Below are 17139 nucleotides of genomic sequence, written 5' to 3'. Positions count from 1 at the left end.
GGCCACATGGCAGTCAGACTTTAATCCCTGACCTGAACACACACAATATTTACCAGAACACCAAAAAACCCAGACGCAAACAAACATGCGTTTCCACGTCATTTTAGTGTGTTTACTTTTGATTATTTTCTGAGCTTTCAGATGTTTTCAGCACGTGTAACATGTATTGATGCCCTATATCTTCCTGAACCTTGTTACAACAGGCTCATAAAATAAAGCTTTAAAATAAATAAATAAATAAAGTTTTAAAATTTCCAAACCACATGAAAAAAAAATCAGTTCTAATGTGATATTTAATGGAATGAATGTGCATTATGTTCAAACATGACAAACACATCTCTGCATTTGTTGAGTTTATTGTCTTCACCAAATTGGTCCAACGGGCTCCCACGGCCTTTCAACAACAAGTCAGATCACAATGAAATATGAAATTATGGACACTGACAGAGGGGTTAGACTGGAGAACACAGCAGGTGCTCAACTGATCTTATTTAAGTGCAGCATTCACACTACCAGGAGATAATCCAGTCTAGCCGCTGCTGTTTGATAAAGAACGCCTCTTTCTGGTCAAACTACTACCCAATCTCGTTTAGTCTGATCTGTCTTCAACAGTATTCAAAGTGTGACTTCTTTGCTTAAACACTAGAGACGTCATGTTAATTAAAAAGTGATTGTAACATGTTTACATGAAACTACAACTAGCCTGGAAGCCAGGAGGGCTGAGCCAGACCCTTTAAAAAGATACAGCGCAGTCTTTACAGTTCAAAAAGGAGTCACATTAGCTCCACTGTGCTGCTCCATAACCGTTTGAGTAACTTTTCTCGATTCTCTAAGAGCTGGACACCTCACTGTGGTGGTGTTATGGAGGGCATGGTTATGCATTTGCAGCCAAAATGTGTTAGTTCTAGAGAAGAGGTAGCAAACTAACGCTCTATGGCACAAAGTGGCCGAACTCTCTGTCACCAACCTGGTCACAGACAGCAACAGCACCTGCAGACAAACACACAGGCCAGAGTAGCACAAGCTGCAGACTCTTGGGACCATATGCCTGTTACCATCCTTTCACAACAACTGACATCAATATTACAGAAAATGTTTTGGTTTTTATATCTTTTGTAACCTGACCACAAAGCACAAAAACTTGTGTAGCATGAGAAATACAGTACATTTATAAAAAATACAAAAAAGCACTTTTTTTTTTAAACCATCAAGAGAAGCATTTTATAGGGACCAGAAATTATTAAAAAACAACAAAACAAGTTGTATGTATTTGTCAAAAATTGTAGAATATATTTACAGCATCATGGCAGGGAGCAGAGGGAGTATGAAAGCACAACACAGAGTTGGGAGGGAGGAAGTGATCGAAGATAAACCAGGGCAGTAAATCGTTCTTCATAAAAGAGTTCTGAGTCCTTCAGGAGACTTTAGTCCAGAGCGATGATGTCGTCGTCATCGTCGGTAGGGGCAGCTGCTGCACTTGACTGGTCTGTCCGTGGACGCTTGGTGGAGGTCTCACCTGTCCCTGCATCCGAGTGCTTCCTCTTGGTACCGACAGCTGCTGCTACTGCAGCAGAGCTGGACGCCCCTTCATCCTCATCAGAGTCAACGATCATGATGTCATCGTCCTCCGATGGAGCTGTTGTGGACAATAAGGTTCACACTTAGATGCTGTTTCTGCCAAATACGGGAGCAATTCTGGCTACACAACTGCCTTAAAGATCTTTAAAAACACTAGTCTAAAGCGTTCGTGTTAGACTGTCATTTATTAGGAATCGGAACACTGTATCCTGCTTCATCTGACACATGGTATATTTCTGCTAGCTGGCTGATCAACATACAGAATGTCCTGTGCTTGTATTTTACATTTTGTATGTGGATATTTGCTTATAACAGTGTAAGAGTTTAGCAAATTTGTGCATGTTGCCAACCTCAGTGTGTGAACTCAGAGTTAGAGGTCTTCACGGGTCTACTCAGGTCTGCAGAACAAAAACCCAATGCAGCAACCAAGTGGGTCGTGTGCAAACTCAGCTAATTCAAATGGGGTCTATTTTTACTGCCAAGGGTCTGATCTGTTTGTTCTGACTAGGGATCTTAAGTGCAGTTTTTTTTTTTTTTTTTATTTAAAGACAATCAGTACCCTTCAAAATGTAAGCTATGCTATTCAATATAATTGAATCACATATATTACTTTTTTTCATGTTTCGTTACTGTGGTAACTCTGTAATTTAGAAAAAAATCACACAGGTTTCTCTTCCTGCTGACCTTTAGAGGAGGTGGACGGCTGGGCGGAGTCCTTGTTGCCATTGGTGATGCTGTTAACCTCTTCCTTGTTACTCTGAGGGGGCGGGGCTTTATCTGGGGCTTCACCTACCACCTCAAATTCCACGTCCCTCTCTAGTTCTTCACTGAAGACAAACACAAAGCTGATATCATTTTCAGATCCACTCCACACACTCACTGGAGTCTCATTAAAAAATACAGACACATGGTGTTTTTCATTCATGGATTCAAAAGTGATGGACATACGTGTGCAGGACGGTAATGAGGAGTGTGTAATCTTGAAGGAAGTCATCGGCTTGCAGACGGCTGCCGTTACGGATCCCAAAATCCCCAAGAAATTTGCTGTTGTTGGCTGTGAAGACAGTGTGGATATTATAGCCACAGCCACAAACAAGTATGTGCTTGTTAATAATTCTGTTCCCTAACACATACTCATACTGACTAAAGGTAAAAAGACAGTGAACTACGATATGTTTCCACATGTCTAGTGATTTAACAGAGGGTCAGCGTGGCCACTGCGGGACTGTGACATGTGATGTGTGACTGTTCTGACACTTGCTCATCTTTATGATTCCAGTTTTCCCATGCTACTCCCTGTGAACCACCAGCTCACAAGAGAGATGCTACACTCTTTAAATCTCAGCCTGCCAATGTGGCTTTAAACAGTTATTAGAGCGCCCTCTTCTGTCTAAATGGAAACTGGCCACACTTTGTCTATCATACCGAACCCCTTCGCCAAAATAAAAAAAATATTTTTTTTAGCTCTAAAGCTATGTCATCTCCTTTTGTCATTCACAGACTCGTCCACCCTTGCTCTTGCCTGCTGCCCTTCCCCCTTCTGTGTGCCATATTCAGTTTCTCCAGTCACTACTTCTTCCTGCCATCTGTGTCTCACACTCCAGAGGTGATTAGAGCTCTGACTTCTATCTCCTGCCATCAGCTTCCCAATTGTCCCTCCTATGTTCACATAGCCTTTTTAAGTAAATATTAAGTGACCATAAGTTAAAAGTTATTTTACAGAAAGATTAAGAGGTCAAAATAAATGTCCAAAAAAAAAAAGAAAAAAAAAAGAAAAGAAAAAAGTCACTTTCTCCTTACCTTCCGTCTCTCCTTCCTCTGAGGAGATGAGGATGGTCCCTTTTCCATCTTCTATCTGAACATCTGGAGCCACCATGCCAAACCTTTCCTTTAGAATCTACACATTCACAAATAACAGTCAAATGATATGGATTTCTTTTTAATGGACAATGCTGATCTGTAGAGAGTACAGAGGCCAGTGGCTGATATATAATGGCAATATGTTGTTGTTTTTTTATTAATTTTTTATTGTTTTTATATTATTTCAGAAATAAAGTTTTAGAAATGTTTTTTCTACAGTCTCTTGTACTCTCCCCCAAGGCCCCACTAGCAGTGTTGCTGTTGCATCAGCCGATTAATTAGAAATAAGGAAATGGTGAATATCTTACTTCAACATTTCCAATCCAGCAGGAACAGATCCCACTACTAATATACCTGTATTTCTATTTTAGTGATTGTAAATGACATGGGACATGAGATACGTTTTTTCTCCATGTATCATATTTTTTTGTTTATTGTAAAAAGAGTGGAACTAGATGACCACTCACACAGTAAAGATGTGGATGAAAACCCTATTTTCTGATTAAACAGAAATTATTTTCTGTTCTAACTGACACTTATGAAAACAAGCTTATTATGTTACCCTGTCCTGCAGAGTAAGGACCGCAGTTTTGTGGACGTTGAGTTTGACTGTGACTTCAGGTTTACTGGCGCAGACGTAGCAGTTGGCGCTGGGTGGGTCCAGTACACATGGGACCAGCAGCTTCTTCCTGAGGTTGGGACACTTGTTCAGGAAGATCTGGAAATGAGACAAAGATTTAAACAACTTAGAATGGTTACTTGAAGTGTAACAGAGCTGTCAGAAAGGATACCAGTCTGAACCAAGTTACTTTTATAACGTGGTTGTGCTAAGTTGAAACGGCTGCCTTATTCCTATTTTAGGTTGGCTACTGTGCCATATGACCCCCCTAAAATTGCAACGTACGAGCTGTAATTTCCAGCATGTGATCATTTCCTCAGCATTAATGTTGGTATGTTTCACTATAAAAATAAACATTACACTTTGGCATTACTCAAGCTCTACAAAACCACAGTGATATTACTACTGCCACCTGTGGCGTGCACTTAACCCGATTTCTGAAAGTGTGTGGGTGCATGACAAAAAGCTATCAATAGGTAAAGTAGCAGAGCTGAGTGATTCCACGAAAGAGAGATCACTACGTGGAATGATTCCTCCCTGTAAGTAATTAAATGTCTGTTCAAAACTAACACAAATTTGCCTGCAGAAGTCTACATAAGCCAGTTTCCACTAGAGAACATTGACAATTTGTTAAAGTCAGACACCTTGTGCTGTAAAGGGGACTTCCTTCTGTCCTATGGCAAAAATGCATATTAAAAAAAAAATTAAACCTGAAAAAAGGATTAAAAAAGGAGAATATTTTCTTTGACAATTTTAAACAGATGTCTGTAGAGAAAAATAATAAAACCTCAGATACATGATGTAGTAAGTGACAGACATCAAAAACTCCACCTGGATACTTGAATGTCACATCACTGACACCTTATCTGGATAATAACCAATTACTGACTTTTGCTTTTCAGCTCATGGAAAATTTAAAACATAGTAAGAACTACTTTATGCTTTAAATGAGGTTTCATTCCCGACAGCCTGCCGCTTGATTTTAGCTGAACTAACCGTACGACAGGATTCCAGTTCCCCCGACAGGATCTTGAGCCCCTCCAGCACAATGAGTCCAGCGATGACAGCGTTGGTCGTGGCAATAGCTGGGATGATGTTTCCTGCCATGGCTGAAACAAAGAAATCAACAACGGATTCATACTCGTGATTATCTGACTGTGTATACTAAATTAAATTAAGAGTACTCAAACTAGTTTAGGTTACGTAGTTGATCAATAAATAAAACAAAGTTATCTCAAGCGTGATAGTTTGGTGGTGACAAATCACCTGACTTACACTTAACATCAAAGCGACTCTTCATGTTCATGCTGAAGATGTGCATTCGTAGGTTTGCTGCTGAAGTAACAAAGTCCATGGCTGGAGGGTCATCCTGTCGAGGAGAGGAGGAATTAAACTCTCACAGCGAGTGAAAACACAGCATGTATCTGTCAGTGACTGACATCTCACTACAGCAGTGAATTCTGTAGAAGGTAACCTGCGATGGTCAAGTTTCTTATCTTCTTTATTTATTTATTCAACAAGAATAAGACAACAACAACAACAACAACAACAGATTTGCGTGTTTTAGTTTGTGCCTTACCTTGTCCCAGACCAACTCAGCACCTTCTCCCTTCTCTTGCAGCTGTGAGCGGAGTGTCTCTACGCTTTGCTGAAACAGCTTGCAGTAACCCCAAACACCAAGAACCTGCTGGTCCTTCAAGCCCAAACCTGGAGTCTCCTCGTGAGGACATTCTGGGACAGACAGAAGTAATGATGAACATGCTGATAAACAAATACACACAGGCCATGCATACATGTGGTAACTATACCCTGACCACAAGGTAGACAATGCACAAGACATGTGGACAAAAAGCTGCACATTCCCACATACTGGAGTCATTCTGGCAGCAGAGGGAGGATTAAGTGGGACAAGGAAACAAACAACAAGGCACCAGTCTTCACTGTAACCAAAAACAAATCTATCTTCTTCAGTGAGCTACTGTGTTCACATACACTCAAGTAACCAGGTTACTTGTGAAAGTAGCTTTCTCAAATAGTGAGGGAACAGAGTTTACATGCACGCTGCTGTCTGACTTGTTCATGTGCAGACTGACAGTGAAGGGGGGGGGGGGTGTAGAGAGTGGAGAGACAGAGCTGATACACAGCACAAACTGTCTGAATAAAAGCAATCTGTGGTGGAAAGCAACATATTTAGATAACTCATTCATTCTCCCCGACATGCTGCTCTTGCTCTAGATCTTGGGCTTGTGACGTTCTGTGTGCTACATAACATGAATGTGTCATAAATCCAACTATATTATTGATATTGTAAAATAACATTAAAGCACATTATTGTGGTTGGTATTACACATTTCTAGTAGTTCTTATCTAGCTGTTTGATTATTAAAGAAATGTGAATAACTTCAGAGTACCCCTGAGATGACATCTCAAGAGTGGGTCTGTCTTCACCTTGACAACGTGTGTCCTATAACACTCATTCACCAACAGAGATCAGCTGTGACCCCTGGTGTATATCTAGTCTAATCCAGTAGTTCCCAAACCCAGTCCTCAGGCCCACCCTTGTTTTCCGGTTATTCCTGCCCGACCCACAGCTGAGTGCCCAGAACAAGTGTGTTTAGCCAATCATAAGCTGGAAGATGCATGTGATTCAGGTAATCCTCAGTGATAGATGGAAAACAAGCAGGGCAGGGGAGCTTGACAACAGAGTCTGGGAACTACTGCTCTAATCTAAGTTCTTTCTATCACAAACATAAAGATCAAACATACCACTGTTCTCTAGCTGCTGCCAGTCCAAAGGTATAGGAGCTTTCCTCTTCTTCCACAGCTTGTCCATGGTCAGCAGGTACATGATGTCGTCTTTGAAAAGCTAAAGAATAGAGTTAATCCCAACCTGCTGCTAAAATTACGACAGCACTACGTGGTCTATCAGACAGTAACATTATCAATGTGAAAATGTTTAAAACTACTTGAAAAACTTCTTCTACAAAGTATCTCAATATAATTAATTCCTGTACCTTTATGTTGTAGGGGTTAAATCCAGAAGCACACAAACACATTTATGCTCCCTTAGCGACCAATTTAATTTATGTTTATCTCAGATTAATAATAATAATAATGTATACTTTATTGATCCCCTTGGGGAAATTTAGTTGGACAGCTGCCAGACTAAGCCAGACAACTACCACTCACCCTGGGGTTCGTAGGCGACTGCTCTACCACCTGAGCTACTGCCGCCTAAGTATAGTTAGTATATGTTGTGTTAGATACAGCCGCCTAAAACATTTACTAAATTAACCCTTCGAGCACTTCTAGCTGCAAGAACTCAAATTACCTCATAAATTACCTTACTGAACCTCACATAGTTAGATACATACTCTAAATCATCCAGATAATAACCGATACGTTACCATAGTACACTGCTAGCAATAAGCTTGCTAATGCTAGACACTAAAAACACATGTGACAATGTGAAAGCACAAAGAGCATCCCGTGTGGTCTTGCACAGCAAAACACGACATGCAATCTAACCCTGAGGTGACATCTGTCACATCATCCATTTGCAGTAGGGAAGCTGAATTATAATTAACAATAAAAAGGGAAACTACATATGATTTTCTGTGTAAACAAATTATGTAATGCATTCTTAGGTATTCTAAGGTATTAAACAACCATCAGCACCTACATCACATTGACAAAAACAAAAAAACAAAAACAAAAGCCAATCTATATACATTTATTATGCAAACAGAAACTCTGTCTCACACTCTCTCAAACCGGCAAATCGCTTAGTTTTGACTGACCTTGTTGAAGAGTTTGATTGGGTCGTAGCCGGTAGAGCGGGCCCATTCCTTGGTGGAGATGCGCTTGATGTCACCATCCTTTTCTGAGGCTGTGGCACGAGCTGCCGTCTCTTCAGGGTTCCCTGTGGATACAACACAGTACACAAGTTTCACACAGTGCAGGATGCTGGAGTTTTTCTACTTTGAGTATTTTCCTAATCTTATCAATCCTGCTGTGTTAAAAACCTCTCACAAATGGACGGAAAACAGAGCTCAATAAAATGTAAATCAGATATCATAAAACAAATGTAACGCAACACGCTTACTCACAAGCAGCCTCTGGGTCGGCTGTGTCGGGTGACACCTCTTGATCTGCATCTTCTTCTCCAAATAGCTGACTGTTTTGGCAATAGACAAATTTTTTTTTTTTTTTAAACATAGACTAGGACTGCACTAGAACAATGTTAGAAATTAATTAGGAAGATACGCCTTACTTGAAGAGATACTTGGCCCAGACAATGCAATGTATGGGCTCAGATGGTGTGTTTCTTATGGTGCATCCTGGGAACGTTTTCTGGGTGGGCTTAGGTTGGCACTCATAGCACTCTGTCATTCCCTGTGGAAGGAGAAGAGAGTGGGTGGGAAGAAACAAAGGAACAAAAAAGACAAATAGCAATGCAAAGTCAAGTGAGATTTTCACTGCTTTCGTGCCACCTTACATAGATATATGCAGGGAAAGAACACATTTCCTGGATATTAAATCAAAGAATTTTAGCAAAACTAGATATGCATGTTCTACCTTCTTGATGACTGTGACTTGTCCCAGATATCCAGCTGTGCCGCTCTCTATCAGAGGGATATCAGCTGCCAAGCACATCCTGTTTACATGGTTACGAGCCGCTATAGAGATAAAAGTTTTGTTACTTTCCTCATAATTTGAGTGTTGCAATGTGGATGTAATAACAAAATGTTTAGGATCAGGTGAGGACACCTCGATTATCCAAAGCATTCATCACCAGCACAAACTTTCTGAAGAACTCCACATTGTAGTCAGGGCTGTTGGAAAAATAAAAAGTCTATTACACTCATGCAGATAAAATTCAACCTAATAAATGAGGTAAAGAGATAAGTAAAGGTAAGAAACCAACTTCATGATGCTGTCATGGTAGGCAGTGATATTTGCACTGGGACAGAACTGCAAGGCACTCTCTTTGGCCACCTGTCAAACAACAAAAAGTAACTGACTGAGGCAGAAATGCACAGAAAGCACCAAAAAAAAAACTATTTAGGCTGCACTGACGTATTTCAGAAAGCACACCGCGCCCTCTAAAATAGGATTTACAACAAGCGGCTGCAGAGGTTTGTTTCTTGGTGTTTACATACCTGTGCTTTAGATTTGCCAACATGTTTCTTCTGAAAAAGGAACTGACGGTTGAGGTTACTGACATCAATTGTGTCCAAGTCAATCTGTCAGAATCAATAGGATTGCAATGTCAGTCATGTATACATGAAACGAGACATATAGCAACGTGCCACAACATTAAGACTACCTAGTGGTTTTTAACATGGCTGAGGCTGCGTAGCCACAGAACAGTAACCATGCTGACCCCTGCCCATAACATTAAAACAACCAGGTGGTGTTAATGTTGTGGCTGGTTGATGTATATGACACCATACCCCAATCAAACACACACACACACAACTTTAGACTCTATAATGCAAACATCTGCACAGATATGAACATCTGGGGATTCTCTACACATTGGTGGATTTCTTCTAATCTTTTCAGCAGTTCAGCTGTGCCATTTCCAAATAAATACTCCTGTACACATACTGCGCTCTACTGTGATCATTTACTCATTCTTGTACACTTGCAGCTATTTTATGGTCAATAAATGTAAAACCAGCTCTTTAAGGTGAAAAGCCCTTGGACAGTAGTACTGTCAAAGTAGAATAGAAATCACCCCTGATCAGGACAGCGGCAAATGCTCTACTGAAAACATCTGTTGCTAACTATTACTAATGACTAATGAATTTTACATATTCTTCGCAAACTTCAGACGAGTCTAGCGTTTTTATACCTTATGATACTATGTGAGGATTAATACAACTTGACAGAACTAAACAGAGTTATCCAATTGTATCTTTGTTGGCACTTGTCCAGCCAACCGGCTAGCTCGCCGTATAATTACAAAGAGGTTGTCAGGCTAACTTAGCAGTGCAGTGGCGCCAAATGTTTCAGCAACATTTCTACGATAGTGTTGATATTTTTACGACAAGCCGGGGCCCGTCCACTCCACTGTCCACTTGGGTACGGAGCTGCCATCAAGAAACTACGACCAGCGCTATGTAGTACCTCTTTACCACGTATCAGGAATTAGCCTGAGCCCGCACACCTCCAGGCTCAGTCTGTGCAGCACAAAGACCTAGCATGCTAGCCGGCTAACTGACACACACATACAAACAATCATAAATGTGACCGACCACTTCGATATTTTTGAAGCCGGTGAGGACGAGGTTCTTCAACAGCTCGCAGCCGATCCCTCCCGCCCCTACCACCAGCACTTTGCTGGTGGAAAGACAGTCCGCCAGCTCTTTTCGAAGGGAACCCACAAGATGAACCATGTTGATCAGCTAGAGATAGAACCAGAGCCTGAAGCACCGGGAGGCTAGCGGCTAGCTTTTCTTTCACAGAACCGAGTTCCGCCCACTTCCGGGTCAAATGACTTCTTCTTCTGTAGGATTCAGAGGCGCTTTGTTGTTAAGGCGCCCTCTGTTGGACAGCCGTGGGTACTCTATATAAACTGCTATATTGCCAGTTGTCACCTTTTCTAGTAGCTGGCTTTTAATACGCAATAACAGTTGTTTTAGGGAGTTTCTTTTTCAGTTTTTTTTTCTGAATGGGATACTTTTCTGGAGTGGGAGTGCTTTTTTACATTACCTCCCTTAACCAGTATATTGTTTTGATGCATACTTTACAGTACATCTGTCAGTGAAACATATTATTACCTAACATATGTCCAACCAACCCAAACCTACTTTGTTGTCAGTATTGTCCCTGACTGTAGGTGCAGTAGTTACTCATTACCCCAACTCAACAGTCTGCTTATGACTTGTGGCTTCTCTCTACTCAATGCATTTGAGTAGATATTATATTATATATTATGCATGAGTTTTCTATAAGATATAAACAACTTGCAATTGACAAAAAAAAAGTCACTCAAGCATTAGAGACTAGAGGCAAATGCAAGAAGTCTTCTCTATTGTATGCATGTTCAACATGCACACTGAAGCCTGATAAATCAGACAGAATATCTGTGAACATACATTAAAATCCTTGAATGGCTCATTTTCTAATCATGTTATAATTAATAGTCCTGGTGTTGGGTGGGGTTTTATGTGTCTCTCATATTCCTTTAGCTTTCTGGTTTTAATGTGTATGAATATATTTGTCAACTTAAAAAACAATATTATGTACAAAGAAAGAGTGGAGATGACGTTTGTGACTGAAATGCTTGTGCAGCCAGTGGATGAAATGTGTGTTTGCTGGGTCTCCTTCCCACCAGGACAGCAGGCGTCTCCAGTCTGATCCAGAGCACACTGCAGGCTGCAGCCATGAGCTTCTGACCTGGAGCTAGAAAACTTTACACAGGTATCAGAGGAATGACAGCAAACCCTGGTTCATTACCTAACCAGCATGACATCAGTGGCAAGATGCACCAAGTCAACACTCTACAGTAACCTCACATGGAGCAGTGTGCGTGGGCGACGAGCATACAGCAGGTGAACAGTGCATTGCTGTCAAAACAGCAGCTAACAAAGCTAATAAATATTTCCAGACGTGCAGTCATGTCCATCCTTTTCACCTGCTGCGCTAACGGAGCAGGCCGTTGTTGCTACTGCGTATCCATGGTGACAGCAGGGCGTGATGACGTATCAACACGGTGCCTTCAAGCGGTATCTGAACTTTTGAATACAAAGCGTGCTCATGTACATGAATATGTTAGCAACTGCAATGTCTTCAGGTTTTTGTCTTTAATTCTGTTTATGCTGGGGGGAAGGGGTTCTAATACAAACTAATAGAGCAATTGTGAATGTTATAATGACGTGTTTAAGTATGCCGTGATTATAACAACCGCTGTTTTTGCACAGTATTGTAATTAGGTAAGAAACACTTGTAGTTTACGAGGAGCGTGAAGGAGGCTCCCAGCTGGACTCCGGGTGAGAAGAGAAGTGGAAACTTTCCCTGTAAGTAAGTTACATATAATAAAAAACAACAGCTAGCCGGGTTAGAACTGTTTACTAGAAACTCTGCTGTTGTGTGTGTCTCCAAAACTGTAATAGTCCTGTGAGTGTCCTTTGTCAATCATTGTGCTGTGTAAATAAGTGCGTGTTGATTGGAGGAATCAATAGGTCAGAGGGCAGCAGCCTGGACGACACGTTTTATTCACTGCGTCCCTGTGAGCTGGAGACTGTCTCCATTCATTTCCTGCCACTGTAAAAACGTTAGTTAGGAGATTAGGAGAGAGAAGCAGAGCTGCCATGAAGCTGCTCTGCTGGACAGGTGTGACTACAGAGTGACCTGCCTCCTCTGGCCGCCCCCCTCTCTCTCTCTCTGTCTCTCTCTCTCTGTCTCTCTCTCTCTGTCTCTCTCTCTCTGTCTCTCTCTCTCTGTCTCTCTCTCTCTGTCTCTGTCTCTCTCTCTGTCTCTCTCTGTCTCTCTCTCTCTGTCTCTCTCTCTCTGTCTCTCTCTCTCTCTCTCTCTCTCTCTCTCTCTGTCTCTCTCTCTCTGTCTCTCTCTGTCTCTCTCTCTCTGTCTCTCTCTCTCTCTCTCTCTCTGAGCTCCCTGCCCTGCAGCAGCACACAGACTGAGACGAGGCACAGCTGGTTCGAAGAAGCATGGGTTCCACAGGACACCTCAGCTCGGGGCTGCTGCTTGTTTTCCTGCTGGGGCTTCATCACTCCACAGGCTTCTGGATCGTCAACGTCGTCTTCCCCCCCAATGCCAAACACAGAGTGCCGAGCAACAGCACACCACCGCTCATTATTGGTAAGTGGAGAGGCTGTCATGGTTAAGGCTGTCTTGTTTTTATGTTTTCAGTGACAGCTGAGCAGATATTTCTGCACATTCACAATGGAAAACATAAGCACAAAAGTTTGATTACCAACTGTTTTGGGGGCCCAGACCTCCGTGGGCCCCCAAACAGGCATAGTGTGCGTCCTTTGTTTTTTGTTAATTTAACTGAAAATCTGTTTGGAAATATGCACCACTGAGGCCATAGCAGCTGAAAATGAGGAGGTGGATCCTGCTTTATTTTTTGGAGCCTCTGTGTCAAACTCTGTTTGGATATTGACGTGTAGGCAATCACTGAGACTGTACACTGTACTCTGTACATTTGACCCTGTAATTTACTGGTTGTGTCCTGCTTATCTAGGTTATACTAATGTTTTTTTAAGTACAAAGGGACAAAATGTGATTCTGTATTCTCTGCACTGGCCCTCCACATTTATAAAGGGCAGACATTTCGGCCCTCAGGTCAAGTCAAATCAGGTATTTTAACAAATACTAAAAGAGTGCTTGTCTTACTGTTGTTTACCTAACAGCTTTATTCTTTTAAAATAAATGGACTTAACATGGTGCCAAAAACATCCATTCTTCATTCTGTGACCCAATAATATTAGGAAGAGATGCTAAAGATTTTGTACCAAATCAGCAGTTGCTAGGGAAAGTTTTCACACCGTACAATTTTTGCACATTTTACTGTGTTGTAAACTCAGATCTCTTATATTCAAAGAGTTAGACTTTGTAGTTTCACTCATTTTAGATTACACTGCAGGTCATTTTTCTTCCCACTGCTCATGACTCATTGTTTGCCCTAATGTGGACATGTGCTGTCTAGTGTAGAGGAGCTCCAAGTAGAGGACAGTCAGTCACAGGTTTCATTGACTGTGTGAGAAAAAATAGAGACTGTACATTTTGTTCTAGTGCAAGAAGGTAAAAGTTGAAGAGCTATGTTTGGGAGAAGTCGGAAACATCAGTAGAGTACAAGCATATGACGAAACATGGAGAGTGGCAATTTCAGTGGGATCGATTATGCTAATATCACTCGCGCTCCCTGTGAACATGTGTTTTTTTTTATCAAACATCAGAGAAATGTAGGATAAAATGAAAATGTTGAGTGGAGTGGGTTAGACTCCACTGACCTATAGTAACCTCTCTGTGCTTATTTAATGTGATACCCTGATGCATGTATATATATATATATATGTGTGTGTGTCTTGCATGTCCAGTGCCAGGGAACTTGGGGAACCGTCTAGAAGCTAAGATAGACAAGCCAACACTGGTCCACTGGATGTGCTACAAGAAAACTGATAACTGGTTCCCCCTGTGGATTGACCTCAACATGTTCATGCCTATAGGAGTAGACTGCTGGATTGATAACATCAGGTAACACTGACTGACTGACGGCCTATTGAGTCTATTTCTCTGTGTATCTTTGCCTCCATCTTTGACTTATCAGGGCGGACGACACATGTTACTACACACTGGGAAAACGTTACTTGTATTTTCCACTCTGGTGCCTTAAATCTTCCAGTCTAGACAAAGTAGTCAATAGCTGCAAAGAACAATCATACTGGGGAGACAACAATATTTTTACTTCATTTCAGACATTATTAGACTCAAATTAGAGAGTGTTTTTATTCAAGTAGACTGGCACTAATGCCCATGTGTGCACCCCAGACTTGTTTACAACAGGACAACTCGGCGGCCATCCAACTCCCCAGGGGTACAGGTTCGGGTGCCAGGATTTGGACAAACCTATCCAATTGAGTTTCTTGACTATAACAAACTGGCTGGTAAGAGAAATAATGATGGTTTGGGGGTTGATAATTTGTTGATATGGTCACCTTTTGAGCACACATTTGTTAAATGACAAGTTATTTCATTAAAGCAACGGCACAAATGAATCTCAGGTAAAGCTGTTTTAGACTCTGATATCTCATGTTGATGGAGTCTGTCTCTGCTTTTTGCAGGTTATTTCCATACTATGGTGCAGCATTTGGTCAATATAGGCTATATTCGAAATGAGACGGTCCGAGGAGCACCATATGATTGGAGGTTAACTCCAAGTAAGTAACATAAACACACCTGCATTCTCACAGTCACACTGTACCTGGTTGATTCAGACCCTTGTATAAACGTATTTACATTTAGTTATTTGGCCAATGCCTCTATCCAAAGCAACTTACAAGTCAGACTGAAAGTACTGTAAAATACTGTAGCTACGTCAGAGACATGATTGAAAACAAAGTGCTGTGAGAGGAAGTGTTTCAGTTTTATCCAGATACTTAAAAAATGTTGCTTTTTGTCCGTGTAAATAAGTACCTATTTCCTATTATGTCTGCCATGTGGCAATACCTTTATAAAAAGTACCTTTATGAAAATACATCCAAGCTGTGGGCTTATTGTAGAAAATAAATTAGTCCAGCTTCAAAGAGAAAGTCATGCTGAACTTATTATGATAAGGATCGTGATCATTCCTCCTTCCCAGATGAGAATGCAGAGTATCTGAAAAAGCTGGAGGAGATGGTTGAGGAGATGTACGAACAGTACCAGCAGCCTGTTTACCTGCTGGGACACAGCATGGGTGGCCACTATGTTCTCTACTTCCTGAACCACCAGCCTCAGGCCTGGAAGGACAAGTACATCAGGGGCTTCATTTCCCTTGCAGCTCCATGGGGAGGTGCTGTTAAAGCACTTAAAGTCATGGCGTCAGGTAATCAGAACTGCTATACAATAATACAGCAGGACTATTTACTGGCCCTGTACACTATCAAGAGAACAAGAACTGTAAAAAACATGTCCTGCAAAGCCGTATTTTGTTACCTCGCATATTTGGAAATGTAGTTGTGCTTTATGACCCTCCTGTATTTTTGATATGCTCTTCACCACAGGTAATAATGACGGCATCCCCATGATTTCTAACATCAAGATTCGGGAGGAGCAGAGGATGACATTAACTAATCCCTGGCTGCTGCCTTTTCAGGAACATTGGCCAAAGGATCACGTGTTCATCTCCACACCAACCTTTAACTATACCAACCAGGACTACGAGCGCTACTTCAAGGACATTGGTTTTGAGGACGGCTGGTAACTACGAGCTTTATCATTTTGACACAGCCTTGGTTAGCAAAATCTGTGCCATTACTCCCTCAAAGTCCTGATAGACTATATTTATGAATCACTCTAAATAACTCAATAACTCTGCTTTTAAAGTTGGTAATACATCAACAAACCTCCTGTCTTTTGTTGGTTCCAGGTTTATGTGGGAGGACACCAAGAACCTGACTGGTGATCTTCGCCCACCTGGTGTCGAGACGTGGTGTATGTACGGCGTGGGGCTTCCAACTCCTGTTACGTACATTTACAACGAGGAGTTTCCCGATACGGATCCGGTTGACTTTGTCTACGCTGATGGGGATGACACAGTGGACAGCTTCAGCATGAGTCTCTGCAAACAGTGGGTGGATCTGCAAGAGAAGCCCGTCCACGTGACAGAGTACAGAGGCCTGCCCCACCTGGATATAGTGTTCCATGAGACGGTGCTGAACCAAATCCAACATATTCTGGAGGGCAATTCTGATACGCCTGAAGAGGTCGACATCAGCTCTGCCACCAAACAGTAGACAACTGCATTTGAGAGTTAATGAACAAAACACACAAAGTGCTGGGTTTTTACATAGTTGACTTTGTGTTTGTTCACACATTCCACGTACCTGCAACATTTAGTAGCACCCCCTCTTAGCCCAGTCGAGTGTAACAGCTCCAAACTAATCTAAACCTTCCCTGTTCTCTTCACTAAGTATGCATGACTTGCAGTGTGGGTTTAGTTTATATCTATTTACATTCCAAAGCTGTCTGTTTATATATCCTTTACACAGTATCTAACACTGATCATGACAAGACATACTGTACGAGGGTAATGATGGTTTGTTTAATTAATTAATTAATCATGACATGAGTTTTTAATGTGAAGTGCACATACACACATTCACACACCCAGTGACACATACTCGTCTTATTCCATAGTCAGCTGCAGGCAGAGACCTCTCCAGTTGCCTATTTTTGTTACATTGCATTGTGTAAAATGATCATAGTACTCACTTTGTAGCTCGTACACACATATAAACCAATCATGATATTTATACTGTCATGTAATCATGTCTATATATAATAAAGCATTTGGTCACAGAAGTCACGTGTGTCACATGATTAGTCCGTTCGACTATATCTGCGATCGA

At 41.5% G+C, this 17139-nt stretch overlaps 2 protein-coding genes across 3 annotated transcripts; one reads left to right on the top strand and one right to left on the bottom strand.

The window, feature by feature from the left end:
* Positions 1 to 340: 340 nt before the first annotated feature.
* uba2 (ubiquitin-like modifier activating enzyme 2) lies at positions 341 to 10545 on the bottom strand. Its single transcript, XM_026366478.1, has 17 exons — positions 10321 to 10545; positions 9220 to 9303; positions 8985 to 9055; positions 8828 to 8892; positions 8636 to 8736; positions 8331 to 8452; positions 8167 to 8234; positions 7858 to 7979; positions 6824 to 6923; positions 5637 to 5788; positions 5333 to 5426; positions 5054 to 5166; positions 4001 to 4156; positions 3379 to 3475; positions 2527 to 2632; positions 2263 to 2405; positions 341 to 1636 (listed from the first exon to the last, which is right to left on the bottom strand). The coding sequence occupies exons 1-17, from the start codon at positions 10459 to 10461 to the stop codon at positions 1425 to 1427; spliced, it is 1947 nt and encodes a 648-aa protein (XP_026222263.1). The 5' UTR covers positions 10462 to 10545; the 3' UTR covers positions 341 to 1424.
* A 1522-nt stretch (positions 10546 to 12067) lies between these two features.
* Positions 12068 to 17092, top strand: lcat (lecithin-cholesterol acyltransferase). Of its 2 annotated transcripts, none has more exons than XM_026365431.1 (8): positions 12068 to 12084; positions 12694 to 12886; positions 14128 to 14284; positions 14579 to 14694; positions 14872 to 14967; positions 15390 to 15614; positions 15793 to 15988; positions 16158 to 17092. In XM_026365431.1, the coding sequence occupies exons 2-8, from the start codon at positions 12736 to 12738 to the stop codon at positions 16522 to 16524; spliced, it is 1308 nt and encodes a 435-aa protein (XP_026221216.1). In that variant the 5' UTR covers positions 12068 to 12084; positions 12694 to 12735; the 3' UTR covers positions 16525 to 17092. The 2 variants fall into 2 exon arrangements, with proteins under 2 accessions (XP_026221216.1, XP_026221215.1); XM_026365430.1 differs by having other exon boundaries at positions 12679 to 12886.
* The last annotated feature ends 47 nt before the right edge of the window (positions 17093 to 17139 follow it).

The sequence above is a fragment of the Anabas testudineus genome, chromosome 6 (assembly GCF_900324465.2).
Source record: "Anabas testudineus chromosome 6, fAnaTes1.2, whole genome shotgun sequence".
Classification (NCBI taxonomy): Eukaryota; Metazoa; Chordata; class Actinopteri; order Anabantiformes; family Anabantidae; genus Anabas; species Anabas testudineus.
The sequence above is the reverse complement of the archived record's forward strand: the minus strand, read 5'-3'. Positions and strand labels throughout refer to the sequence as shown.